Source organism: Pleurodeles waltl, chromosome 4_2, assembly GCF_031143425.1.
Source record: "Pleurodeles waltl isolate 20211129_DDA chromosome 4_2, aPleWal1.hap1.20221129, whole genome shotgun sequence".
Taxonomy (NCBI): domain Eukaryota; kingdom Metazoa; phylum Chordata; class Amphibia; order Caudata; family Salamandridae; genus Pleurodeles; species Pleurodeles waltl.
This window is the reverse complement of record NC_090443.1, coordinates 1,029,913,589-1,029,941,022: the sequence shown is the minus strand read 5'-3', so window position 1 is coordinate 1,029,941,022 and position 27,434 is coordinate 1,029,913,589. Positions and strand designations below refer to the sequence as shown.

The 27,434-nt window shown below is 49.6% G+C and overlaps 1 protein-coding gene across 1 annotated transcript in view; it reads left to right on the top strand.

Moving 5' to 3' along the window:
- The window catches only part of TBC1D10C (TBC1 domain family member 10C), a 236,630-nt gene that overhangs the window by 148,561 nt on the left and 60,635 nt on the right, over positions 1 to 27,434 (top strand). The window contains exon 5 of the mRNA XM_069232929.1: positions 5,010 to 5,116. Coding sequence (XP_069089030.1) covers positions 5,010 to 5,116 — 107 coding nt within the window. The remainder of the gene's footprint in view (positions 1 to 5,009; positions 5,117 to 27,434) is intronic.

Sequence of the window (27,434 nt, the reverse complement as noted above, 5' to 3'; positions counted from 1 at the left end):
GAAACCGCTAAGGTAGGCCCTAGGTAGCCCCAAGGGCAGGGTGCAGTGCATGGTTAAGGTAGGACATATAGGCCCTCATTCTGACCCTGGCGGATTGAATCCGCCAGGGCCGAGGGCAGCGAATGCACCGCCAACAGGCTGGCGGTGCATTCATGGGCATTCTGACCGCGGCGGTAACGCCGCGGTCAGAAACGGGAAACCAGCGGTCTCCCGCCGGTTTCCCGCTGCCCATGGGAATCCTCCATGGCGGCGCAGCAAGCTGCGCCGCCATGGGGATTCCGACCCCCTTCCCGCCAGCCTGGTTCTGGCGGTTTACACCGCCAGAACCTGGCTGGCGGGAACGGGTGTCGTGGGGCCCCTGGGGGCCCCTGCAGTGCCCATGCCAATGGCATGGGCACTGCAGGGGCCCCCTAACAGGGCCCCACATTGCTTTTCAGTGTCTGCTTAGCAGACACTGAAAAGCGCGACGGGTGCCACAGCACCCGTCGCACACCTTCCACTCCGCCGGCTCCATTCGGAGCCGGCATCCTCGTGGAAGGCGCTTTCCCGCTGGGCCGGCGGGCGATCTTTTGCAGATCGCCCGCCGGCCCAGCGGGAAAGTTGAAATGCCCCCGCGGTCTTCTGACCGCGGGGCGGTGTTTGGGCGGTTTCCGCCCGGCGGGCGGCGTCCGCCGCCCGTCCGGGTCGGAATGAGGCCCATAGTGATGTGTTTTATGTGTCCTGAGAGTAAAATATTGCTAAATTCATTTTTCACTGTTGCAAGGCCTGTCCCTCTCCTAGGTTAACATGGGGGCTACCTTTAAATCTGATTGAAGTGTAGATTCCCTTTGGGAGTGGATGGACATGTGGAGTTTGGGGTCTCTGAGCTCACAATTTACAAATAAATATTTTAGTAAAGTTGATTTTAAGATTGTGTGTTTGAAAATGCCACTTTTAGAAAGTGAGCATTTTCTTGCTTATACTGTTATACCATTTCTGTGACTCTGCCTGTTTGTGGATTCCCTGTCTGGGTCAGTTTGACAGTTGGGCTGGTTGCACCTCACCCTAGACAGTGACACAAAGGGAGCTGGGGTGTAGTCTGCATATCCTGATGAGCCATCTGTGCTAGGAGGGAGGGGAGGAGTGGTCACTCACACCTGAAAGGGCTGCGCCTGCCCTCACACAATGCAGTCTCCAACCCCCTGGTGAGTGTCTGGGGCCTGGCCTGGGCAAGGCAGGATTTCACATTCAAAAGAGACTTTACTTTGGAGAAATTGGGTATAAGAACGGCACCCAAAACCACAGACTTTCGAAACCCTTCTGGAAACAAGAGGAACCTCTGCCTGGAGAAGAGCTGAAGAGCCGAGGAGAAGTGCTGCCCTGCCTGTGACTGTGCTTTGTGCAGCTATCCTGCAGTTGCTGCTTCTGCCAGAGCAAGAGGGCAAAGACAGGACTTTGTATGCCTTCCATCTTGTGAAGAAATCTCCAAGGGCTTAATTTAGAGCTTGCCTCCTGTTGTTTGAAGTCTCAGGGACAGCAAAGACTTCTCTCTGCCAGCACCTGGAGTCTCTGGAGAGACTCCTGCTCTGACAAGTGGTGCCCTATCCAGTCCCTGGGCCCTTGAAAGGAAAGCTTTGTGGAAATCCAAGGAAATCGACTTTGGACGACTTCGGATCAACGCTGCTGCTGAATCCGGTGACGCCGCCTGCAACCTACTCCGTGATCTTCGCTGGAACGCGACGACCTTCACAGGCCTGACGCTGCTGCAGCCCCGCTGAAGTCCGTGACTTTGTGGAATTCGCCGCACCACATCGTGACCGGCGCTGCTCAAAGTGCACGGATTCAACGTTTCGCACAGACGCCCAGATCCCCGACTTCACGCATCGACTTGTTTTCACTCTTCACCAAAGGCACTGTACTTGGGGTCTACGCGACTCCGTGTCTGCTGCCGCTGGTGTCGGCTTGTTGGGAATGACTCAGTCACGACGCCGTGTTAACACCTCAAAGCATTTGGGGCCTCATTCTGACCCTGGGTACCGCCGCTGAATGACCGCACCGCGGTCAAAAGACCGCGGCGGCCATTCAGACATTTCCTCTGGGCCGGCGGGCGCTCTCCAAAAGAGCGCCCGCCGGCCCAGAGGAAATGCCCCTGCAACGAGGACGCCGGCTCAGAATTGAGCCGGCGTAGTTGCAGGGGTGCGACGGGTGCAGTTGCACCCGTCGCGTATTTCAGTGTCTGCTTAGCAGACACTGAAATACTTTTCGGGGCCCTCTTACGGGGGCCCCTGCCGTGCCCATGCCATTGGCATGGGCACGGCAGGGGCCCCCAGGGGCCCCGCGGCACCCCCTACCGCCATCCTGTTCCTGGCGGGCGAACCGCCAGGAACAGGATGGCGGTAGGGGGTGTCAGAATCCCCCATGGCGGCGCAGCAAGCTGCGCCGCCATGGGGGATTCTAAGGGCAGCGGTAAACCGGCGGGAGACCGCCGGTTTGCCTCTTCTGACCGCGGCCGAACCGCCGCGGTCAGAATGCCCTGCGGGGCACCGCCGGCCTGTTGGCGGTGCTCCCGCCGACCCTGGCCCCGGCGGTCTTAGACCGCCGGGGTCAGAATGACCCCCTTGGTGTTTCTAAGCGCTATTTTTTAGTTTCATCTTTAAGAATACATAACTTTACTTGTGTATGTCGGATTGTTGTCGTTTTGGTCTTTTTATGTTTAGATAAATATTTCCTATTGTTCTAAACTGGTTTTGTGTCATTTTGTAGTGTTTTCATTAAGTTACTGTGTGTGTTGATACAAATACTTTACACCGAGCACTCTGAAGTTAAGCCCACTGCTCTGCCAAGCTACCAAGGGGGTAAGCAGGGGTTAGCTGAGGGTGAATCTCTTTTACCCAGACTAGAGTGAGGGTCCTTGCTTGAACAGGGGGTAACCTGACTGTCAACCAAAGACCACATTTCTAACACATTGAAAGAAATATGAAATGACATACTTTGAATTGACCCCTTTCTAAATAAATATGACATGCTTTAAAATAAACATGGCTTATGCTTAAATTAATATGACATGCAATGAAAGGAAGATTAACGCTGTTAAAAATAATTTGACACGCCTTAAAGTGAATATGATCTACAATGGAATGAATATAACATCTGTTGAAACCAATATGGCATGCATTAAAATGAATATTACATGTTGAAGTGAATTTAATATACATTTAAATAAATATGACAAAGGTTGAAATGAATATGGCACTTGTTGAAATGAATATGTCCCATGTCAAAATGAATATGGTGTGCATTAAAATGAATACGGCAGCCCTGAAATCCTGTGAGAAAAATATGGCGTGCAATTATATGAGTAAGGCACATGCTGAAATAAATATGACCAAGGTTTAAATGAATATGGCATGAGTTGAATTGATGATGACATGCATTGAAATGAATGGCAAATTCTGAAATGTTCATTACATATATTAAAATGGTGATGACATGCATGAAGTTAATGTAACATGCGCTGAAAATAGAGATAGGAAATCATTTTAAAATGCAACACATGGATGTGCAGCATAAGGACGTTGTGGTACATTATTATGCAGTATGAGGAGTTTGGGGCACAAAGGCAGTGGGAGACTATGGTCCTAGTGACAAGCTGTTTGGAACAGTATTATCACTTGGTTTTGTGTGATGATGCCACTTACCCAGTTACAAGTTACAAGTAATAATGGGTATTTGCCAGCATGTTGCCCCTGTACGTACCCACACAGGGTCCTGGGCCTTCACCATGGCTGGTTGAGTCCCTACAATCTGTACTACACCTAAGTCTGTGCAAAGGGTCAGAATAAGTCTGACCCTTAACCTACTTGTTGGTCTCACCACCTTAATTTAGGGAGTATAGATGCAATGACCTCAACACCAGGAGACACAGATATTCAGGTCCTCATTACATTTCCTGCGGTACACAGGTGTGGTAATAACACACCTGGATTTGCTATTAGAAGCCACTAATTCCATACATATTTGAAATTTCCAGGCCTCCTATTGCATTTGGTATTACCTGGTGCAATGCTGAGCCAGCTAATTTCAGAGTTGGAAATACCAAACCTGGAAATACTGAATCTGGTATTGCTGGGCCCAGTGTTACCGTGGATTCCTAGAAAAATGCAATGAAAAGAAAAAAAACATAATTAAGAGTGTCCCAAAACACATAAAGGAGAGCCATTTCCTACTATGGACAAATATATTTCCAGCTTTTATAGCTCTAGAGAATGAAATAGCACCATGTGCAGCCATTGTGTGAAATTGGGTAGTGCATTGAGGAATAGGATCCTGTGCCATCCTCTCTCTACAAAAGCCATTTAGTCAGCAATAACACTTCAGAACGCCCTCATGGCATCAGCAGTCTCAGTAAGAAGACACATTTAGGGTGTGGGCCTATTATAATCTTTTCTGTGATGGCCATATTCATTCCATATGACTTAAATGCATGTTAGTATATGTTTCATTCAATTAAGCATGTATTTCATTCATATTATTCACTAAGTAATGTAGTCATTTAGCTTTTTATCTGATTTGTTTGCTACATGGTATATTGATTCTGACATGTATTTTATTGGTTTTAAAATATATTACATTCATTCTGGTGTGTGTTATATTCTTTCTATATTCATGAGGTGTCATATTTGTAGAGCTATAATTTGGACATGAACAGGTTCCCATATTTCTTCTGCTCCAATATGAACATTTGAGCCAGAACGCTCAGGCCACGTCCCACGGGAACATAGCCAATGCCAGACCGGTTTCAGCCTTGTTGGGCCTCATTAGTGAGGTGTAGCTTGAGTTTCTTGCACAATGAGCATGGGGACCACTTGGTTTACATCAATTAAATGAATCTAAAAGAACTTAAGCCCTACACTGGAGATAAATTTTCATAACTGCAAGTTCACCTTAGCTATAGGATCCAACCCCATTCCAAGCGGCACTGGTTGGAATCCATTCATCTGTCTTATAAGATTTCTGTCTTTGTAACCTAGGAACTTGATCGAGCAGCAGGGGATCCGCAGTGGATTGAAACTATTGAGAAGGATATACATCGTCAGTTCCCGTTTCATGAGATGTTCCTCTCACCAGACGGCCATGGGTAAGGACAGTCAAGGAGTAGTTTCAGAGTTTCTTTTTTATATTTGAATTGACTAAACTCTCACTTGTACTTGTTGTACTTGGTGTACTTGGGGTTGTGGTTTTAGAGGAGTAAATAGAATCTGTTCACGTCCCATGCTTTCTTAGATCCCTGCTTTTTCTGTAGAGCCTCAAAAGTATTTTGAGCTCACCACCACAAGTTTAAAGTGCGGAAGATGGGCTAGCTGATCAGTAGGTAGGGCTACTAAAAGTCTTAATTCTGCAGCAAGTACTACAGTATACTAATGTTTGCAAATGGTATCAGTTACTTATGTGTTAGAAGTAAAGAGCCCAAAGTTGTTGAGGGCATGAAGAAAAATTGTTAAGGGCCTCCTTTCTCCCATGTACTAGAAGGAGTGTTATTGCTCATTACCAGTAATTACGAGTCCAGAGTTTGCACCCTACTAGGACTGTGAACTAGTAATGAGAATCTTTGTATCAAAATGTATAGCAAGTTAATGCTGGTTAATTTGCATGCATGCTGGTCTCGGGGGGGGAGGGGGGCTGGCACTGATTGGTTTTAGTAATATAGTCCTAGTCACCAACATATTCTTTTGAACTAATTTGTTTCTTCTTATTTTAATATGAATGATGTCAAGTGTTTAAGTCATTATCAACTATATATTTATTTCTCTGATCTAATTTTTGCACATTAATCTTCAGCTACTACATAAATGGCCACTTTCAAAAAATGCGTCAGTGCTCAAAATCCAGCTGAAAAAATAAAAAAAAACGTACGCGGAATATATAAATGCCACTTCTGACACTGAAGAGATTACATGTCCAGCTTTACCAGCTGATTGTCTATTCAGACTTTAAAGAGGCGAGAAGCTTGTTCATTGTTCACAACAAAGACGTGTACTAATAAAGTTCTTTGTGGATTGGGAGATGTTTTTGCAGCTCAGTCCTTAATAAAACACCAGCATAAGGCACATACCTCAACAAGATAAACACATCTTGAACAGTTGAAGGGAGTAATACATTTATTATAATATGGTTGTCCATATTTATACATTTTAGCAAATGTTGTTGCCAATATCCAATATTTGTATATAAAAAGGTAATGTGATGTGGCAACCAGATACTGCCCTGCCAAATAAAGATTATTTTGTGATGTCTGGCCTGATTTAATGTCCGGCAGACACTCCACTGTTTGTCAGAAAAGCAGAGACATTATGAATGTCACCCTGATGGACTACTGTTCACCATATTTATTGATCCTTGTTGTAGGAAGCTGGCTCTGTATATACTATATCAAAATGAAATATAGTGTACACAGAGTCCAGAGGTTCCCCAAGAGACTTGACAGAAGCAATAATAGATAATTCTAATGCTCTATTTGCGGTAGTGTGGTCAAGCAGTTAGGCTTATCAGAGGGTAGTGTTAAGCATTTGTTGTACACACACAAGCAATAAATGAGTACACACTCAATGACTTAACTCCAGGCCAATAGGTTTTTATAGAGAAAAATATTATTTTCTTAATTTAATTTAGAACCACAAGATTTAGATTGCAGGTAAGTGCATTAAATGTAAGGTACTTTGCATAGGTGTAGTTAGAACTTTGAACCAAAACAGTAATGTACACAGTTTTTCATAAAATGGCAATAAGCTGTTTTAAAAGTGGACACTGCAATTTTCAACAGTTCCTGGGGAAGGGAAGTACAGTTTAGTTAACACGTTAAGTAAAGCACTTACAAGTTCAGTCTCCGGGGCATAGGTAGCCCACCGTTGGGGGGTTCAAATCAACCCCAAACACCCAGCACCAGCAACACACAGCCAGTCAGGTGCCGAGGTCAAAGTGGAGCCAAAATAACGTGGGCGCCTATTGAGACAAGGGGTGCTCTGGTTCCGGTGTGCTGGCAAGTAAGTACCCGCGTCCTCTAGGGGCAGACCAGGGGGGTTTAGTAGAGCACTTGGGGGACCCCAAGTAGGCACACAAAGCACACCCTCAGTGGCACGGGGCGGCCGGGTGCAGTGGGCAAACAGGGCATCGGGTGTGCAATTAGTATCAATGGAGGGACCCAGGGGTCACTCAGACGTTGCAGGCAGGGGACAGGGGGGCTTCTCGGGCCAGCCACCAACTGGGCAAGGGTGAGGGCTGCCTGCTGGTCACTGCTGCACTGGTGGTCGGTTCTTCACAGGCCTGGGGGCTGCGGGTGCAGTGCTTCTTCCAGTCGTCAGATTTCTTCATCCCAGGCAGTCGCAGTCAGGGGGGGTCCTCGGGATTCCCTCTGCAGGCGTCATCGTGCGGGTGCAGAGAGGTCATCCCAGAGTGGACACGTCGTCGATGTCACATGGGGGTCCTCTCTGGGTCATTGGTTTCTCTGGAAATGGGCCAGGGGCGTCGGGTGCAGAGTGGTGGGGACTCACGCTTCAGGAGTGAGGTGGGAGTCCCTTTAAGGATGGTTTCTTCTATCTTTGTTGGACAGGTCCGCTGTCCACGGGAGATCTTGATCCTTCTTAGGTGCAGGGCAGTCCTCTGAGTCGGAAGAGGCCGCTGGGCCTGCAGGATGCGTCGCTGGTGCAGGTTCTTTGAATCAGGAGGCAGGCCGGTGGGGCTGGGGCCAAAGCAGTTGTTGTCTTCCTTCTTTTCTGCGGGGTTTTTCAGCTAGGCAGTTCTTCTTCTTTGTAGGTCATCAGGAATCTGATGATCTGGGTTCAGGGTCACCCCTAAATACTAAATTTAGGGGTGTGTTAGAGTCAGGGGGCAGTAGCCAATGGCTACTGTCTCTGAGGGTGGCTACACCCTCCTTGTGCCCACTCCCTCTGGGAAGGGGGTCACATCCCTATCCCTATTGGTCCTAATCCTCCAAAGCAAGATGGAAGATTTCTCAAGGAGGGGGTCACATCAGCTCTGGACTCCTTAGGGGTGGTTCTGGCTGAGGGGGTGACTCCTCCTTGTTTTTCTCATTATCCCTCTTGACTTGCCACCAAAAGTGGGGGCCCGTCCAGGGGCGGGCATCTCCACTGGCTGGAGTGCCCTGGTGGCATTGTAACACCAAGCCTGAGCCTCTGAGGCTCACCGCCAGGTGTTACAGTTCCTGCATGGGGAGGTGTGAAGCACCTCCACCCAGTTCAGGCTTTGTTTCTGGCCCCAGAGAGCACAAAGGCTCTCACCCTAGGGGGTCAGAAACTCGTCTCAGTGGCAGGCTGGAACAGACCAGTCAGTCCTGCACTGAAGGATTGGGTAAAATACACGGGCATCTCTAAGATGCCCTCTGTGTGCATTTTTTAATAAATCCAACACTGGCATCAGTGTGGGTTTATTATTCTAATAAGTTTGATACCAAACTTCCCAGTGTTCAGTGTAGCCATTATGGAACTGTGGAGTTCGTTCTGACAAACTCCCAGACCATATACTTAATACGGCCACACTGTACTTACAATGTCTAAGAATGGACTGAGACACTGTAGGGGCATATTGCTCATGCAGCTATGCCCTCGCCTGTGGTATAGTGCACCCTGCCTTAGGGCTTTAAGGCCTGATAGAGGGGTGACTTACCTGTGCCACAGGCAGTATTTTGTGTGCATGGCATCCTGTGGGGGATGCCATGTCGACTGTGCCTTTTTCTCCCCACCAACACACACAATCCGTAATGGCAGTGTGCATGTGTTAGGTGAGTGGTACCTTAGGGGGCACAACACATGCTGCAGCCATTAGGGACCTGTCACAGGACCCTTGGTACCACTGGTACCTTTTACAAGGGACCTATCTGTGTGCCAGGGGTGTGCCAATTGTGAAAACAATGCTACATTTTTAGTGAAAGAACACTGGTGATGGGGCCTGGTTAGTAGGGTCCCAGCACACTCTCAGTCAAGTCAGCTTCAATATCAGGCAAAAAGTGGGGGGTAACTGCAACAAGGAGCCATTTTCCTGCACCTGTCTATCCAGCAGTCATCTGAGCCTTCAACCATCACAGTTGTTCCTAGGAAGGCACAGCAAGTTTGGTATGCAGCCACTTTCTTTCAGGCAGTCACGCACCAAAATGTTTGTTATTCAAAAACAGACCTCCAAAGCAGGAGCTTGTTTTTTAAATCCAAAATCTAATGGCACCCTGGGAGTTTTCTCCCAAGGTGTGGGAGTCATTTTTAGGTCTCGGCTCTAGATGGCGCGCATGCGCTGTCTCAAAAATAGACCTGTTGTATATACTTTGAGGGCTTTAGTCAGCCCATAGGCTTGCCATTTGCTGGCTCCCTGGTCTCTCCATTATTTGTTCTTTTCATTTGTCAATACCATGCCTCTTCTAGGGTTTAGCCTTCTCCGAAAGCACTGACCAACTACTCCTAAACCTACACAGCGACAATTTTATGGCGTTGTTTTGGAACTACATTTTTTATTTATTTCATTGACTTTGCGAGTGCATTTGTTTGACCAGTGATTATCTGTACCCCCTGTCCCCTTGCTTCTACAGTGTTTGGTGTCCGGGTGGAGGGCCACCCCCTCCTCCTCACACCTCCCGCTTGCCTTGCTCGTGTTTCTCTTTTGGGCATTTATCTTCCTGTCTCGGCAGCCTTCAGCGCACACTGCAAGCAGCTCCGATCAGATCCAGGTGGTTCTCCATTCCTACTGCCAGGCTTACTCGTTGATCCCAGCACCTTGACTATGTTTTACTAATCTTCCCCATCCCCTCGCATAGGAGATGTAAAGCCTGAGCGTCCTGTGAGATCTGCGCTATCAAGCTAAAGGTTCATGATTATCTGACCCTGCACCCCCTTTTACACAAAGGCTTCCTTCTGTGTTTTCCTGCTGCTTGATAGCAATGTTTTTAGCGTCTAATCTTTCTTCTTACACATCTCTCTTCATGTGCAATGAGAAATCTGGGAGAGCATACAGGCATCGACCAGGTGTCATCACTCAGTGCTTACTTGTCCTAGGTAATTGGCACTACAGGGCAGAAGGATCGCCTGGGGGAACACGTGTGGTGCTCACTCCAGGCCATGGTTAAGGAGCTTGACACTGATCAGGGCCACTGTGTATGTAGACTGCACGATGCACAACTGTTACTCTCGCTCGCACAGTGGCGTTTTCCAGTGCCGTTATCTAAGCTTAGCACCAGGGGCGTAGCTTCGGGGAGGTGTGGGGTGTTACATCCCCACTAATAAATGTATTTTGTGATAAATAGTTGGGTGCAGGTGCTTTTAGTCCGGTATGGTGAGGTGGCTGTCGGATTTCACCAGGAATTTTCACACACAGAAACAAAATGTGCACACGCTCTCTCCCTCCCTCTGTTTGCAAAGACTTTAAAAGTGTTGGTTATTTTACTAAATAATTCGCTTTCCCTCACTTAGTGCCCCTACCAACACACATTCCACTCCCTTTTCGCTGCCCCTTAAGCCCCTCTTGTGCGCCCTGCTTATTGTATTATGGCTCTCATTAAAACATTGGCAGTAAATCCCACTTTCCGACGTGCAGAAAACCGCCAACACACCGCTGTGGCGGCGGATTTCCGCTACAGCTATTATGACCCACAGCTAGGAATCCGGCAAAATCTAGACACCCACACAAGTCCGCCACTCCAAAGGTCAGTGATTAACTGGCGATAACAAAACCTCCACCGTCACGCCAACAGGAATACGCCCACACAATCACGACCCACGAATCCCCGCGGCGGTCTTTCAACCACGGTATTCCATTGGCGGTACACACCACTGCGCTCAAAATACACACACTTACAAAACACAACCACATTGGACAAATGGAAATACACACACCTGATACACATACACACACCACTCCCACACACCCAATACAATATGAAACACACACACATCACCCACAAACCCCTACGATAAAAATTGAGAGCGAAGCACAGAGACACCACCATCAACAAACTAGCATCCACAGGCACACAACACCATCACTCACACAACATCCACACACCTCACACAACACACACAAACACATCCCCTCACACATCACAACACACACCACCTCACACATCACCCACACCACCTCATGGCACCGCAAAGACACCCCAGGTTCTCTGAGGAGGAGCTCAGGGTCATGGTGGAGGAAATCATCCGAGTAGAGCCACAGCTATTTGGATCACAGGTGCAGCACACCTCCATTGCTAGGAAGATGGAGCTATGGCGCAGAATCGTGGACAGGGTCAACGCAGTGGGACAGCATCCAAGAACTAGGGATGACATCAGGAAGAGGTGGAACGACCTACGGGGGAAGGTGCGTTTCGTGGTCACAAGACACCAAATTGCAGTTCAGAGGACTGGCGGTGGGCCCCCACCTCCTCCCCCACAACTAACAACATGGGAGGAGCAGGTCTTGGCTATACTGCATCCTGAGGGCCTCACAGGAGTAGCTGGAGGAATGGACTCTGGTAAGTCAAATCTTAACTATTACATCCCCCACCCACCTGCATGCTATCACATACCCCCACCCTCACCCTCACCCCCATCACTCCAACACCTCACATATGTCCCACTATCACAAAACACCCATCCCAACACCAAGCTCTGCATGCAACACCAAAGCATGGACACCCATAACCAAAGCATGTTCATTACAGATACCCACACAGATCCCCAAACCAAATATCACAAAAGGTCATAGACAAGAATGTAAGCACTGGGGTACAGGGTCACCCACCCATTGCACACAATGGCACACAGAGATGCAATAATCATGCCTTTACACCCCTGCAGGACCCTTACCCAACGTCACCGGACAGGAGGTTCCAGACATGTCCACCCCCCCCCCCCCCCACCACAGAAGAGGTCCACAGTGATGACAGCAGCTCTGTCCAACTGGATCAAGATGACCAGTCCGGCCCATCTGGGACCACGGGACAGTCGGTTCCCCACACACTGGCACATGCCACCACAGAGCCTCCCCCCTCAGGAAACACCAGCACAGCACCCACCCAGCGGACCCATCCCTCTGTCCCCAGGACACATCAAGCAGCAGTGTGTCCACCACTACAGGGAACCCTGGCAAACCCACAAACCCAAGAACATCAGGGACCTAGGGGCAGTGGCAGTGGGCACACGGTTCAGGGGACAGAGGCACAGGAAAACAGGGGAACTGGGAGGACTGCTGTGCGACAGGGGGAGGACTGGCCCAGGGAACCCACTCTCTACAAGGCCCTCTCCAACATCATAGGAGCATACCATCCTTCCCAGGAGACGATGGCAACGGTACTGGCCAAGTTTCAGGAGACCCAGTGGCTGCAGGACAGTATTTGGGGATCAGGGAGGAACTCAAGTCCATCAACACCACCCTGGTCACCATTGTAGGGGTGCTGAAGGACCTTGTGAACACCAGGAGGGACACTGTGGCACAACAAGGGGCCCCTGACACTAGCCTCGATGATGAACTGCCCACCACCTCCGCCGGCGCTAGTGGACAGGAGGCACCACCACGACACCAGCACCCCACCCCCTGCAGATGGAGAACCACCCGCAAACGGTCCCTGAGATCCAGGCACAAGACAGAAAACAATGCCAAGCCCCCGCCAAGAAATGAGACCACCCTGAATATCATCCTTATGTCCCACTTCGTCACCCTGTCCATCCTTAAACTGCCCTAGCTCCACTTCCTATGCCCCTTTGGACAATGCACCTGTGAGACAAATAACTGGACTCTGCCATGGACATTTCTCCACCATCACCCCTGACCATTTTACAACCCCCTCCACTAATTTGCACTTAAATAAACACCCTTGAATCACAAAACAATCTGGAGTCAGTCTGTGCTTTCACAAATGTGTATTTGCAATAACTGAGGAAAATAGCAATGTCCATTGTATTCTCAACATACCTATGTCACACAGCTGTAGTCCATGAGGTAAAATAGAGGTCACACAGTGAGACCCACATCTGCGAAATGGAAAGGCAAAGTGACAGGTTAGGGTCCATACACTGGGTGAAAGTGACAGACATATGATAGGTCTAACAATTGTATGAGATGTAGGAGGCAGTGATGTCGTCTTACCTGTGTCTCACTGGAAGTATTGCGGGATCACGTTGTTTCTGTTGTCAATATCCTCTTCTTCTGCCTCCTCTTCTTCACTGTCCACAGGCTCCACAGCTGCCACAAGACCTCCTTCTGGACCATCCTCCTGCAGAAAAGGCACCTGTCGTTGCTAAGCCAAGTTGTGCAGCATAGAGCAGGCCACGATGATCTGGCACACCTTCTTTGGTGAGTAGTACAGAGAACCACCTGTCATATGGAGGCACCGGAACCTGGCCTTCAGGAGGCCAAAGGTTCTTTCTATAATCCTCCTAGTTCGCCCATGTGCCTCATTGTAGCGTTCCTCTGCCCTTGTCCTGGGATTTCTCACTGGGGTCAGTAGCCATGACAGGTTGGGGTACCCAGAGTCACCTGCAAATGTTGATGGACAACTGTTAGACACACACTAACCCGTAGGGACAAGCCCAGACCCAGACAACTATTCACAGGGTATAGGGTCCTTGTCCTCACCTATTAGCCACACACGGTGCCTCTGGAGTTGCCCCATCACATAAGGGATGCTGCTATTCCTCAGAATGTAAGCGTCATGCACTGAGCCAGGAAACTTGGCGTTCACATGGGAGATGTTCTGGTCGGCCAAACACACCATCTGCACATTCATTGAATGGTAGCTCTTCCGGTTCCTGTACACCTGTACCGAGGCCACATGTGTCCCATCAATGGCACCTATGATGTTGGGGATATGTCCAAGGGCGTAGAAGTCACCTTTAACTGTGGGCAAATCCTCCACCCGAGAGAAAACGATGTAACTGCGCATGTGTTTCAGCAGGGCAGACAACACTGGACAACACGTTTGAGAACATAGGCTGGGACATCCCTGATGCAATGGCCACTGTTGTTTGAAAAGACCCACTTGCCAGGAAATGGAGTACTGACAGGACCTGCACTAGAGGGGGGGATTCCTGTGGGATGGCAGATAGCTGAAATCAGGTCTTGCTCCAACTGGGCACACAGTTCCTGGATTGTGGCACGATCAAGTCTGTAGGTGACTATTACATGTCTCTCTTCCATTGTCGACAGGTCCACCAGCGGTCTGTACACCGGAGGATGCCGCCATCTCCTCACCTGCCCCAGCGGACGTGCCCTATGGATGGGAACAGCGAGCACAGAGTCAGCCAACACTGAGGTAGTAAAAAAAGAATTTAATGCACACATTTGTCAATCCGCTATGTGCCTGTCTCTGTGTGTATGCAAGGCCTAGATATGTGTGACGCATTTAAAAATAATGCCATGTGGCCCCCTGAAATGGTGGCTGCCTGACCTGTAATGTGGGACAAGGGGATATGAGGTAACTGCGCTGGCGTTGTACACCGTTGCGGTAGGCGGTCGAAGACTGCAGCGCAATCCTGCATCGGTTAACATTGGGCCCTATGGGTCCCAGGAGCCAATGACGATGCACGCCGGCAGTGACAGTACGCACCGCCGCGGACGTGACTGCCATTTTCTGTCTGTTCACTCACTTGATACTTGACCTTCGACAGGAGAGGGCCTACACTGCAAGTGCTGCTGTGACCTGTGTCTGGAAGCGACGATGGCTCATGTATCTGGGGAAAGGGCCCCTACCTTCACTTCGGAGGAGTTGGAGAAGTTAGTGGATGGGGTCCTCCCCTAGTACACGCTACTCCACGGTCCTCCAGACAAACAGGTGAGTACACTGTGAGCATGCTGTATGGACAATGCCTGTTTGGAGTGGTGTGGATGGAAAATACGGGGGGACGGAGGCCTGCATGAGCGGACCGTGAGTGTAAGTGCATCAGGGCAAGGGTGGGAACGTGGGTCAATGACTGTGACAGTCCGGACGGTTGAAGATTATCCTTTTCCCTGTACTATTCCTCTAGGTCAGCGCCTAGCAGAAGAAGGATGTTTGGTGTGCCATCGCCAAGGACCTCCGGACCCTGGGGGTCCACCACAGACAGAGCACCCACTGCCGTAAAAGATGGGATGTAATTTGCCGCTGGAGCAAGAAGACGGTGAAGGTCCAGCTGGGGATCGCCTCCCAACGTGGGAGGGGTGCCCGTTGCACCATGACCCCCCTGATGTTCCGGATCCTGGCGGTCGCGTATCCGGAGTTGGATGGGCGCTTGAGGGCATCACAGAAGCCACAAGGGGGTGAGTAGCGTCACATCCATCTGACTCTGCGCGCATTACGAGGTGTCTGGTTGGGGGAGGTGGGCAGTGGGTTACCCTAGGCCAGGGCGAGCTTTGTAGGTAAGGACCCTTTGTGAGGCAGGCTATGTGGCACCCACCAGTGGTAAGAGCCATCTACACCTAGTCAGGCTCCTGTGACTTCCATGTGTGCAGCAATCGGGCATAGGCCTTTTACCCCATGGGCATGTGATTAATCTAGGAACTCTAGGTGCATGGCGTAGTGCAGAGGGCTGCTGTGTCTGTAGTGTCCGCCATCGGTAGCGGCATTGCACGCACTGAACATGTCTTTCTTCTTTTTTCCCCCCACCTTTTTGTGGTCTCCCTGTTCTTGTGTGCATTAGCATCATCAGGTGGAGGAGCAGTGCCACCAGAGCAGGAGGGAGCTGCATCCCACATGGCTCTGGAGGGCGAGACAACGGAGTCTGAAGTCACCAGTGGGACGGAGGGCGAGGGGAGCTCCACGGCGGGGACAGGAGCAGAGACCAGCGTCACCGACTCCTCCTCTGATGGGAGCTCCCTTGCGGTGGCGGGCCCCTCTGTGCCCACCGCATCTACAGGTACAGCCGCCACCCCCCCTACCAGCACCACCCTCCCAGCAGCCCCTCAGCGTGTGTCCCGTGGCCGCTCACCCAGTAGGGTGGGCATCTCCTTCGCCCCAGGCACCTCAGGCCCTGCCCCAGTCAGCCCTGCTGCCCTCTGTGAGGAGGCCATTGACCTCCTGAGATCCCTCACTGTTGGGCAGTCTACCATTCTGAATGCCATCCAGGGTGTAGAGAGGCAGTTGCAACAAACAAATGCATACCTGGAGGGCATTCTGGCCCTTAAAAACCTACAATCTATTTGTGTTTGCTAAGGCTTGTTGTTGGCCCTGCTGGCCACTGATCTTCCTGCAATCTGGCGACCGGTGTGGGACAGCTTGTGGGTGGCTCAGAGGAGCTCCTGCATCCCCTGGACTCCGCAGGTGGACTTCTACCTTCACCATCCTGCAGGAGCTTCACCTCCAAGAGGGTGGGCATTGTCTACCTGCACCACCTGGATCTCTCTGAGTGGTCTGGACACTGTGAACATCTTTTTCAGGTTCTCCATGTCCGGAATCCACCCTTGGGAACCACCGGCCTGGTTCACGGGTCGCGACAGCAGCTGGACAACTGAGGCTTCCTTTAACTCCAATTAGGTATTCGGACACCACTTTACCCCTATGCACCTGGGCTCCCTGGTGTAGGTACTCTGGTCTTCGGTGAATCCACCGGTGGAGGCACGCTCCAACCTTCTGTGTGCCAACTGGTTGACTCTGGGTCCACTGGGAAGGGTCTGAAAACCATAAAAATCCAACTCCGATGGCCCTGTGTTAGCCTATGGGGCACCGGCTTGATAACCATTCTGCACCCGGGCACCTGTGGGATTTCTAGCACTTACCTCTGGCAATTTCCTACTACCCGGCCCCTGGAATTCCAGCACACTTACATTGGTTGGGCACATCCTTTCTTATACCACTTTCTTAGTATATGGTTTGCCCCCCCCCCCATAATGTCCCATGTATTTCCATGCTTTTCCTGCTTGTTGCTAAGTGTATATTTTATGTGTACATATTCCCAAGTGGAGATATACCAATGTTAGTATAGCCTTAGTGTTGTAGTAAAGAATACTTTTTTTTTGCAACACCTGGATAAGCTTTAGCTGCTCACCACAGCTACCCCTAGGGAGCTTTGCTATCTGAACACCTAATGTAAGGAAATGCCTCCTTGGCATGGATACCCCCTGACTTTTTGCCTTTGCTGATGCCAAGGTATGATTTGAAAGTGTGCTGGGATCCTGCTAACCAGGCCCCAGCACCAGTGTTCTTTCCCTAAACTGTACCTTTGTCTCCACAATTGGCACAACCCTGGCACTCAGGTAAGTCCCTTGTAACTGGTACCCCTGGTACCAAAGGCCCTGATGCCTGGGAAGGTCTCTAAGGGCTGCAGTATGTCTTATGCCACCCCAGGGACCCCTCACTCAGCCCATACACACTGCTTGCCAGCTTGTGTGTGCTGGTGGGGAGAAAATGACTACGTCGACATGGCACTCCCCTCAGAGTGCCATGCCAACCTCACACTGCCTGTGGCATAGATAAGTCACCCCTCTAGCAGGCCTTACAGCCCTAAGGCAGGGTGCAGTATACCACAGGTGAGGGCATATGTGCATGAGCACTATGCCCCTACAGTGTCTAAGCAAAACCTTGGACATTGTAAGTGCAGGGTAGCCATAAGAGTATATGGTCTGGGAGTCTGTCAAACACAAACTCCACAGCACCATAATGGCTACACTGAAAACTGGGAAGTTTGGTATCAAACTTCTCAGCACAATAAATGCACACTGATGCCAGTGTGCACTTTATTGTAAAAATACACCCAGAGGGCATCTTAGAGATGCCCCCTGAAAACATACCCGACTTCCAGTGTGGGCTGACTAGTTTTTGCCAGACTGCCACATACCGGACATGTTGCGCGCCACATGGGGAGAGTGCCTTTGTCACTCTGTGGCCAGGAACAAAGCCTATACTGGGTGGAGGTGCTTCTCAACTCCCCCTGTCAGAACTGTAACACCTGGCGGTGAGCCTCAAAGGCTCACCCCCTTTGTTACAGCGCCACAGGGCATCCCAGCTAGTGGAGATGCCCGCCCCTCCGGCCACTGCCCCCACTTTTGGCGGCAAGGCTGGAGGAGATAATGAGGAAAACAAGGAGGAGCCCCCCCCCCCCAAGTCAGGACAGCCCCTAAGGTGTCCTGCACTGATGTGACTCATACTTTTAGAAATCCTCCATCTTGTAGAACGAGGATTCCCCCAATAGGATTAGGGATGTGCCCCCCTCCCCACAGGGAGGAGGCACAAAGAGGGTGTAGCCACCCTCAAGGACAGTAGCCATTGGCTACTGCCCTCCCAGACATAAACACACCCCTAAATTCAGTATTTAGGGGCTCCCAGAACCAAGGAAGATAGATTCCTGCAACCTAAAGAAGAAGAAGGACTGCTGACCTGAAGCCCTGCAGTGAAGACGGAGACGACAACTGATTTGGCCCCAGCCCCCCCCGGCCTTTCTCCCTACTTCGAAGAAAAACTGCAACAGCGACCCATCCAACAGGGTCCAGCGACCTCTGAAGCCTCAGAGGACTACCCTGCATCTAAAGGACCAAGAAACTCCAGAGAACAGCGGCCCTGTTCAAGAAACTGCAACTCTTTGCAACAAAGAAGCAACTTTTAAAGACCACGCGTTTCCCGCCGGAAGCGTGAGACTTTCCACTGTGCACCCAACGCCCCCGGCTCGACTTGCGGAAAACTAACACTACAGGGAGGACTCCCCGGTGACTGCGAGCCCGTGAGTAGCCAGAGGTGACCATCCTGAGCCCCACAGCGACGCCTGCAGAGGAAATCCAGAGGCTCCCCCTTACCGCGACTGCCTGCTTCAAGGAACCCGACGCCTGGAACCAGCACTGCACCCGCAGCCCCCAGGACCTGAAGGAACCGAACTCCAGTGCAGGAGCGACCCCCAGGCGACCCTCTGCCTAGCCCAGGTGGTGGCTACCCCGAGGAGCCCCCCGTGCCTGCCTGCATCGTTGAAGAGACCCCCAGGTCTCCCTATTGATTCCAATACAAAACCCAATGCCTGTTTGCACTCTGGACCTGGCCGCCCCTGTGCCGCTAAGTGTGTACTTTCTGTGCCTGCTGGTGTCCCCCCCGGTGCCCTACAAAACCCCCCTGGTCTGCCCTCCGAAGATGCGGGTACTTACCTGCTGGCAGACTAGAACCGGGGCACCCCTATTTCCATTGAAGCCTATGTGTTTTGAGCACCACTTTGACCTCTGCACCTAACCGGCCCTGAGCTGCTGGTGTGGTAACTTTGGGGTTGCCTTGAACCCCCCAACGGTGGGCTACCTTGGACCCAACATTGAACCCTGTAAGTGCTTTACTTACCTATGAACTTAACAATTACTTACCTCCCCCAGGAACTGTTGATTTTTGCAGTGTCCACTTTTAAAATAGCTTATTGCCATTTTTGTCAAAACTGTACATGCTATTGTGATTATTCAAAGTTCCTAGAATACCTGAGTGAAATACCTTTCATTTTGAAGTATTACTTGCAAATCTTGAACCTGTGGTTCTTAAAATAAACTAAGAAAATATATTTTTCTATATAAAAACCTATTGGCCTGGAATTTGTCTTTGAGTGTGTGTTCCCCATTTATTGCCTGTGTGTGTACAACAAATGCTTAACTCTACCCTCTGATAAGCCTACTGCTCGACCACACTACCACAAAATAGAGCATTGGAATTATCTCTTTTTGCCACTATCTTACCTCTAAGGGGATCCCTTGGACTCTGTGCATACTATTCCTTACTTTGAAATAGTATATACAGAGCCAACTTCCTACACCTAAATACTATCGCTAAGGGTCGCCTGGACTCAGTATAGGGTGCCATACCATAGGTGTACAGCATAAACTGAGCCAGCCTCTTACACACTTGGTCTTTTTCAGTAAGTGATCACAGTAGGGCATTGGCTCAGCAGAAACTAGCCCTTGTTCTTTAACTGGTGGTGTGGTTGGAAAGATAAGCAATTGAGGCAGAAACACCCCTGCAGCATGTTTCAGTGTGTGGCAACAGCAGGGAGTCAAGTAGAAGAATGGTGCATGACTCAGCTTACCAGAAGGTTCCATGTGGTTAATATTTAAAATATTGTTTTAGGTTTAACGGAAAGCAGTTGCGAAAATGAAAACACGCAATTTGTGATGTTGGCATCTCGGGGTGGGAGGCACTGCCCATGAATAAATACTATTGCTGGAATATCAATAAATCCAGCCCCAGATTCGTACTCAAAAGCATTAACATTGCCGACACCTATTGCCTTTGCCAATAATTGTTATGGTCTGGCTTGACAGTGCAGCTGTCGCCTCCAAGAGAGGCCAGGAGTCACAAGTACAGCATTTGATTGGCCAATGCCCGTGTTGCTCCCCCAGAAAGTGCTTACTGCACCCCCATTGGCTCTGTAGTGTTGTTTCCTCACCTAATATGGGTGTTGTTTTAATCGTAATGAGGTGGTCGCTGCAGGTACATTCAGTGCATCCTTCCATGTGTGCCAACAGTAGAAAGGCCGGTTATCTTTGCATAGGGTCATCATGCGTCCAGATTTGCCAGGACAGTTCAGATTTTGGCAAATTGGCTTATGTCCCGGTTTTTAGAGGGGGTCGGTCGAATGAAACAGTGTTCTAAAGCTGTGCTAGTTAGCAGCTGTTATAAGTATGCAATTTAATTAGCAGTTATGATGCTGGTTTTGAAAATTACATTTTTTTTTTTTTCATAGCGCCCCTTCTGTGTTCCAATGTTGATGAGAGCTGTCAGTCCGCGGTGCTACGTTGATGTAACATTGTAGCCCTTCTTCTGTTTTTGGAAAATGTACCGGTTTTCGATTCTGAAGATCTGGTCATCTGTATCTGCTTGTTTCATCCTTGTACATCTGTGTAGAATCCAGTAATTTTCATTCATTTCCATACAGAACTAAGGGCCAGATGTATGAAAGAACCATTTTGCGTTTTCCTAAGTGCAAATCTCTGCGAATCACAATTAGGAAATTGCAAAATGGGATGTACGTTGGCGGGCAGAATGGAACAGTGAATCACAATTTGCGATTACCTATTTGTTCGCAATTTGTGACTGCAGTCACAAATCACAAATACAGTTACAAATTGCGAGCAGCATGAAAAAACATGCATTTTCTGCTTTCTGGATCATGGCAGTGACCCAGTCACAGGAAGTGCTGCCCAAAAGAAGCCAGGAGAGCAAGGTCAGTGAGGAGTTGAGACTGCTGTTGAACACTAGTGAGCTGAGGAGTGCTACAAATATTACAGTTTTGTGCAGGAATGTCTAGCCAACAGCCACAGAAGGAGGTAGGGGAAAGGAAACGCAAACTGAAGTTACCTGAAAAAGGACTGGAGATACTGACAGAGGAGTGCTGCTACAACCATGCACAGCTTTTTGGTCATGCATCCATGACTGTGCATGAGACCCAGAAACACAAGACCTGGAAGGACATGCAGATGAAAATAAATGCTGTTGGTGTGGCACAGTGCTCGGTGGCAGAAATAAGGAAGAGGTGATATGACCTCCAGTCTTGCACCAAAGAGCAGGTGTCCACATGCCTGAGTGAGTCCCGGACAACAGGAGGTGGTCCCTCAAGTGTACCCCCACCCACAACACTGGAAGCAGTGGTGGAGACGACCCCGGAGCCAGAGGCATTGTTGGATTTGGCAGCCTTACCATGTCAGCAGCTGCACCATTGCAAGGTAAGTGTACCCCTGTTTCACTGTATGGTAAATGCATGTGATAATAGAACTGAGTTAGGCAGAGCAGTATGGCTCCATTACACAGCAAAAGTAGCCCTCAAGGTGCATCATGGGACTTGTAGTCTAATAATTACTAGGTGCACTCAGCGTCACACATTTATTGTAAAACTTTTGTGCTACTTAAATGAGATCCCTAAACAATTAAATTAATAATGTGTCTATTCCTCAAATAGATGCACCTGATGAAGAAATGGGACGTTCAACTGGTGAGGGAAAAAAACAGGTCCAAATGGATGAGGGAGGAGCAGTATTGAGTGATAGTGTGCTCAAGCCACTCCAGCGGTGCATCATTCTCCCTACAGCCAACAGAATGTGAGGAAGAGACCATTCAGTTGCCCACCACACTCCAGCCACAAGCCGTCAGGATCCAACATAAGCATACTGCAGTTCGTGTCCCTAAGCACCATGATAGACTTCATGTGCAGGCGGCTTCTGTGTCCCAGCCAACTGCAGAACAGGAAACGATCTTTGGTGGTCTTGAGGCATCCATGCTGCATATTCAGCGCCTGCAGCCCATCAAATCAACGTGGTAAACTGAAAATTGCTGAACATTCAGCATGCTATGTCACAGGGTTTTAATACAGTGGCCACTAAAATGGACAGGCTGACTGATGTCATAGAAAAACTATGCACACAGATGCCAGAGGACAGTAGCAACAAGAGGCGCAAAGAGAGGAGCAGTGTTGTGCATATGGGTGCCTTAACAAGGTCTGTTGGACGTCTTGCACATGCCACCTCAGCCTTATCAAAGCGCACTGTGACACTACATGCCAAAATGAGGCACTTTAGTGGGGAAGTGGCAAGGGGCCTTGGCCAGATTACCACTGCAGTGGGGGCCATACAGAGAGCACAACAAGTAAGTGAGGTTTTTGGACGTCAGGCTGATAGTGAGGATATGCCCAGGGTCAGCAGCCTCTCTGCCACTGATGCTCGAGTGCTGCAACACAGCAGTAGCCATACTCCTTGCTAGAAATTGGGTCTATAGTTTGCAGTCAATTTACACCCTATCCAAGTAGGGACCCTCACCCTAGTTTGGGTAAGGGAGATACACAGCTCAGATAACCCCTTCTCACCCCCTTGGTAGCTTGGCACAATCAGTCAGGCTTATCTCAGATGCAATGTGTAAAGTATGTGCACAAGCACATAAGGTAACACAGTGAAAACACCACTAAAAGGACTCCATACCAGTTTAGAAAAATAGCCCTTTTTTATCTGAATCAAACAAGACCAAAACAACAAAAATTCAACATACACAAGTAAAGTTATCCATTTTAAAGTAAAAAGAATCTTAATCCATAAGAATCAATGGATGTGTTGTTTTAGCACAAAGTACCTCATCAAAATAAAGCCGCAGGGGTGAGCGTGTGTCGGAAAGGCAGGCAATGCATCAATTTCTTACTGGCAAGTGAGGCCGTGCGTCAATTCTTTCTCCACCGGGTAAGCAATGTGTCGATTCTTTCCTCGCAGGGAAGGGGTGCGTCGATTTCTGGACAAGCAGCCTTGGGTCCATGCGGAGACGTTGAAGATTTTGACGCCCAGGGATGAAGCATGGAAAATCTGGACTGTAGGAAAGTACCATCTTGCCTGGCATGTTACCCCCATATTTCACTGTATATATGTTGTTTTAGTGTATGTGCCACTGCGACCCTGCCAGCCAGGGCCCCAGTGCTCAAAAGTGTGCCCTGTATGTGTTCCCTGTGTGATGACTAACTGTCTCACTGAGGCTCTGCTAACCAGAACCTCAGTGGTTATGCTCTCTCTGCTTTTCAAATTGTCACTAACAGGCTAGTGACCAATTTCACCAATTCACATTGGCATACTGGAGCACCCTTATAATTCCCTAGTATATGGTACTGAGGTACCCAGGGTATTGGGGTTCCAGGAGATCCCTATGGGCTGCAGCATTTCTTTTGCCACCCATAGAGAGCTCTGACAATTTTTACACAGGCCTGCCACTGCAGCCTGAGTGAAATAACGTCCACGTTATTTCACAGGAATTTACCACTGTACTTAAGTAACTTATAAGTCACCTATATGTCTAACCTTCACCTGGTGAAGGTTGGGTGCAAAGTTACTTAGTGTGTGGGCACCCTGGCACTAGCCAAGGTGCCCCCACATCGTTCAGGGCAAATTCCCGGGACTTTGTGAGTGCGGGGACACCATTTCACGTGTGCACTATACATAGGTCACTACCTCTGTATAGCGTCACAATGGTAACTCCGAACATGGCCATGTAACATGTCTAAGATCATGGAATTATCACCCCAATGCCATTCTGGCATTGGGGAGACAACTCCATGATCCCCCGAGTCTCTAGCACAGACCCGGGTACTGCCAAACTGCCTTTCCCGGGGTTTCACTGCAGCTGCTGCTGCTGCCAACCCCTCAGACAGGTTTCTGCCCTCCTGGGGTCCAGCCAGGCCTGGCCCAGGAAGGCAGAACAAAGGACTTCCTCAGAGAGAGGGTGTTACACCCTCTCCCTTTGGAAAAAGGTGTCAGGGCTGGGGAGGAGTAGCCTCCCCCAGCCTCTGGAAATGCTTTGATGGGCACAGATGGTGCCCATCTCTGCATAAGCCAGTCTACACCAGTTCAGGGATCCCCCAGCCCTGCTCTGGCACGAAACTGGACAAAGGAAAGGGGAGTGACCACTCCCCTGACCTGCACCTCCCAGGGGAGGTGCCCAGAGCTCCTCCAGCGTGCCCCAGACCTCTGCCATCTTGGATTCAGAGGTGTGCTGGCACACTGGACTGCTCTGAGTGGCCAGGGCCAGCAGGTGACGTCAGAGACTCCTTCTGATAGGCTCTTACCTGTGTTACTAGCCTATCCTCCTTCCTAGGTAGCCAAACCTCCTTTTCTGGCTATTTAGGGTCTCTGCTTTGGGGAATTCTTCAGATACCGAATGCAAGAGCTCACCAGAGTTCCTCTGCATCTCCCTCCTCACCTTCTGCCAAAGGATCGACCGCTGACTGCTCAGGACTCAGGACGCCTGCAAAACAGCAACAAAGTAGCTAAGACGACTACTGCAACCTTGTATCGCTTCATCCTGCCGGCTTTCTCGCCTGTTCCCTGGTGGTGCATGCTCTGGGGGTAGCCTGCCTCCTTCTTGCACCAGGAGCTCTGAAGAAATCTCCCATGGGTCGATGGAATCTTCCCCCTGCAACCGCAGGCAACAAAAGACTGCATCACCGGTCCTCTGGGTCCCCTCTCAGCACGACGAGCGTGGTCCCTGGAACTCAGCAACTCTGTCCAAGTGCCTCCCACAGTCCAGTGACTCTTCAGTCCAAGTTTGGTGGAGGTAAGTCCTTGCCTCCCCACGCTAGACTGCATTGCTGGGTACCGCGTGATTTGCAGCTGCTCCGGCTCCTGTGCACTCTTCCAGGTTTTCCTTCATGCACAAACAAGCCTGGGTCCCCGACACTCTAACCTGCAGTGCACAACCTTCTGAGTTGTCCTCCAGCGTCGTGGGACTCCCTTTTCTGACTTCGGGTGGACTCCGGTTCACTCCTCTTCCATGTGCCTGTTCCGGTACTTCTGCGGGTGCTGCCTGCTTCTGTGAGGGCTCCCTCACTTGCTGGACACCCCCTCTGTCTCCTCATCCAAGTGGCGACATCCTGGACCCTCCTGGGCCACAGCAGCATCCAAAAACCCTAACCGCAACCCTTGCAGCTAGCAAGGCTTGTTTGCAGTCTTTCTGCATGGGAACACCTCTGCAAGCTTCTTCACGTCGTAGGACATCCATCCTCCAAAGGGGAAGTTCCTAGTCCTCTTCGTTCTTGCAAAACACCAAGCTTCTTCCATCCAGTGGCAGCTTCCTTGCACCCTCAGCTGCCATTTCCTGGGCTCCTGCCCACTCTCGACACTGTCTCGACTCTTGGACTTGGTCCCCTTGTCTTACAGGTACTCAAGTCCGGAAATCCACTGTTGTTGCTTTGCTGGTGTTGGTCTTCCTTGCAGAATCCCCCTATCATGACTTCTGTGCTCTCTGGGGATTGTAGGTGCACTTTACACCTACCTTACAGGGTCTTGGGGTGGGCTATTTTTCTAACCCTCACTGTTTTCTTACAGTCCCAGTGACCCTCTACAAGCTCACATAGGTTTGGGGTTCGTGGTTCACATTCCACTTTTGGAGTATATGGTTTGTATTGCCCCTATACCTATGTGCTCCTATTGCAATCTATTGTAACTTTACACTGCTTGCATTACTTCCTTTTGCTAATCTATTACTGCATATTTTTGGTATTGTGTACATATATCTTGTGTATATTTGGCATCCTCATTCTGAGGGTACTCACTGAGATACTTTTTGCTTATTGTCATAAAAATAAAGTACCTTTATTTTTAGTATATCTGTGTATTGTGTTTTCTTATGATATTGTGCATATGACACCAGTGTTATAGTAGGAGCTTTGCATGTCTCCTAGTTCAGCCTAAGCTGCTCTGCTATAGCTACCTTCTATCAGCCTAAGCTGCTAGAACCACCCATTCTACACTAATAAGGGATAACTGGACCTGGTACAGAGTGTAAGTACCCCTTGGTACCCACTACAAGCCAGGCCAGCCTCCTACACGGACGCACAGCAACAATGAATACATGCTTAGCTGGCAATGTGTCTATTTCACCGGCACTGCACCGGTTTTTCAGCAGCGGTGCAGGCACTGCATTGATTTTTCTGCTGCTCGGCTCCGGTGGGTGGATTTTCTCTCAGGTTCGGCCAGCTTCTCCTTCCAGGGGCCCAGGGACTGGATGTGGCACAACTTGGCAAGTCAGGGGGTGTCAGCAAGAGAGCCCAGGTGCTGGCAGATGAAGTCTTTGATGTCCTTGAGACTTCTTAACAGGAGTAATGCTCAGTCCAAGCCCTTGGAGAAGCTTCACAAGCAAGATGCTCAGCAAAGTCCTGTCTTTGTCCTCTCTAAGGCAGAAGCAGCAACTGCAGGCCAACCCAGCAAAGCACACACAGCAAAGGGCCAGTACTCCTCCTCACAGTTCTTCAGCTATTCACATTGGGAGAGGTTTCTTTTGATCCAGAAGTGGGCCCAATATTTATGTCCCTTTCTGCCTTTGAAGTAGGCAAACTCGAAAAGAAAGCCTTTGTAGTGCACAAGACCCTGCCTCTTCCTTGCCCTTCACCAGACACACACTAGGGGGTTGGAGACTGTATTGTGTGAGGTCAGGCACAGCCCTTTCAAGTGCAAGTGTCAGCTCCTCCCTCACACTCCAGCCCAGGAAGACCCATCATGATATGCAGGACATAGCTCAGCTCCCTTTGTGTCACTGTCTAGAGTGAATTCACAAACAGCCCAACTGTCAGTCTGACCCAGACGTGGATTCAGCAGCCAAGCAGAGGCACAGAATGGTTAAGCAAGAAAATGCTCACTTTCTAAAAGTGGCATTTTCAAACTCACAATCTAAAAACCAACTTTACCAAAAGACGTATTTTTAAATTGTGAGTTCAGAGACTTCAAACTCCATTCCTCTGTCTGCTACAATGGGAAACTGCACTTAAGAGATATTTAGAAGCAACCCCATGTTAACTTATGGGAGCATAGGCCTTGCAATAATGAAAAACGAATTTGGCAGTATTTCACCATCAGGGCATGTAAAAGACACCAGTATATGTCCTACCTTTTAAATACACTGCACCCTGCCCATGGGGCTACATAGGGGTGACTTACATGTAGTAAAAGGGAAGGTTTGGGCCTGACAAGTGGGTACACTTGCCAGGTTGAATTGGCAGTGGAAAATTGCACATACAGACACTGCAGTGGCA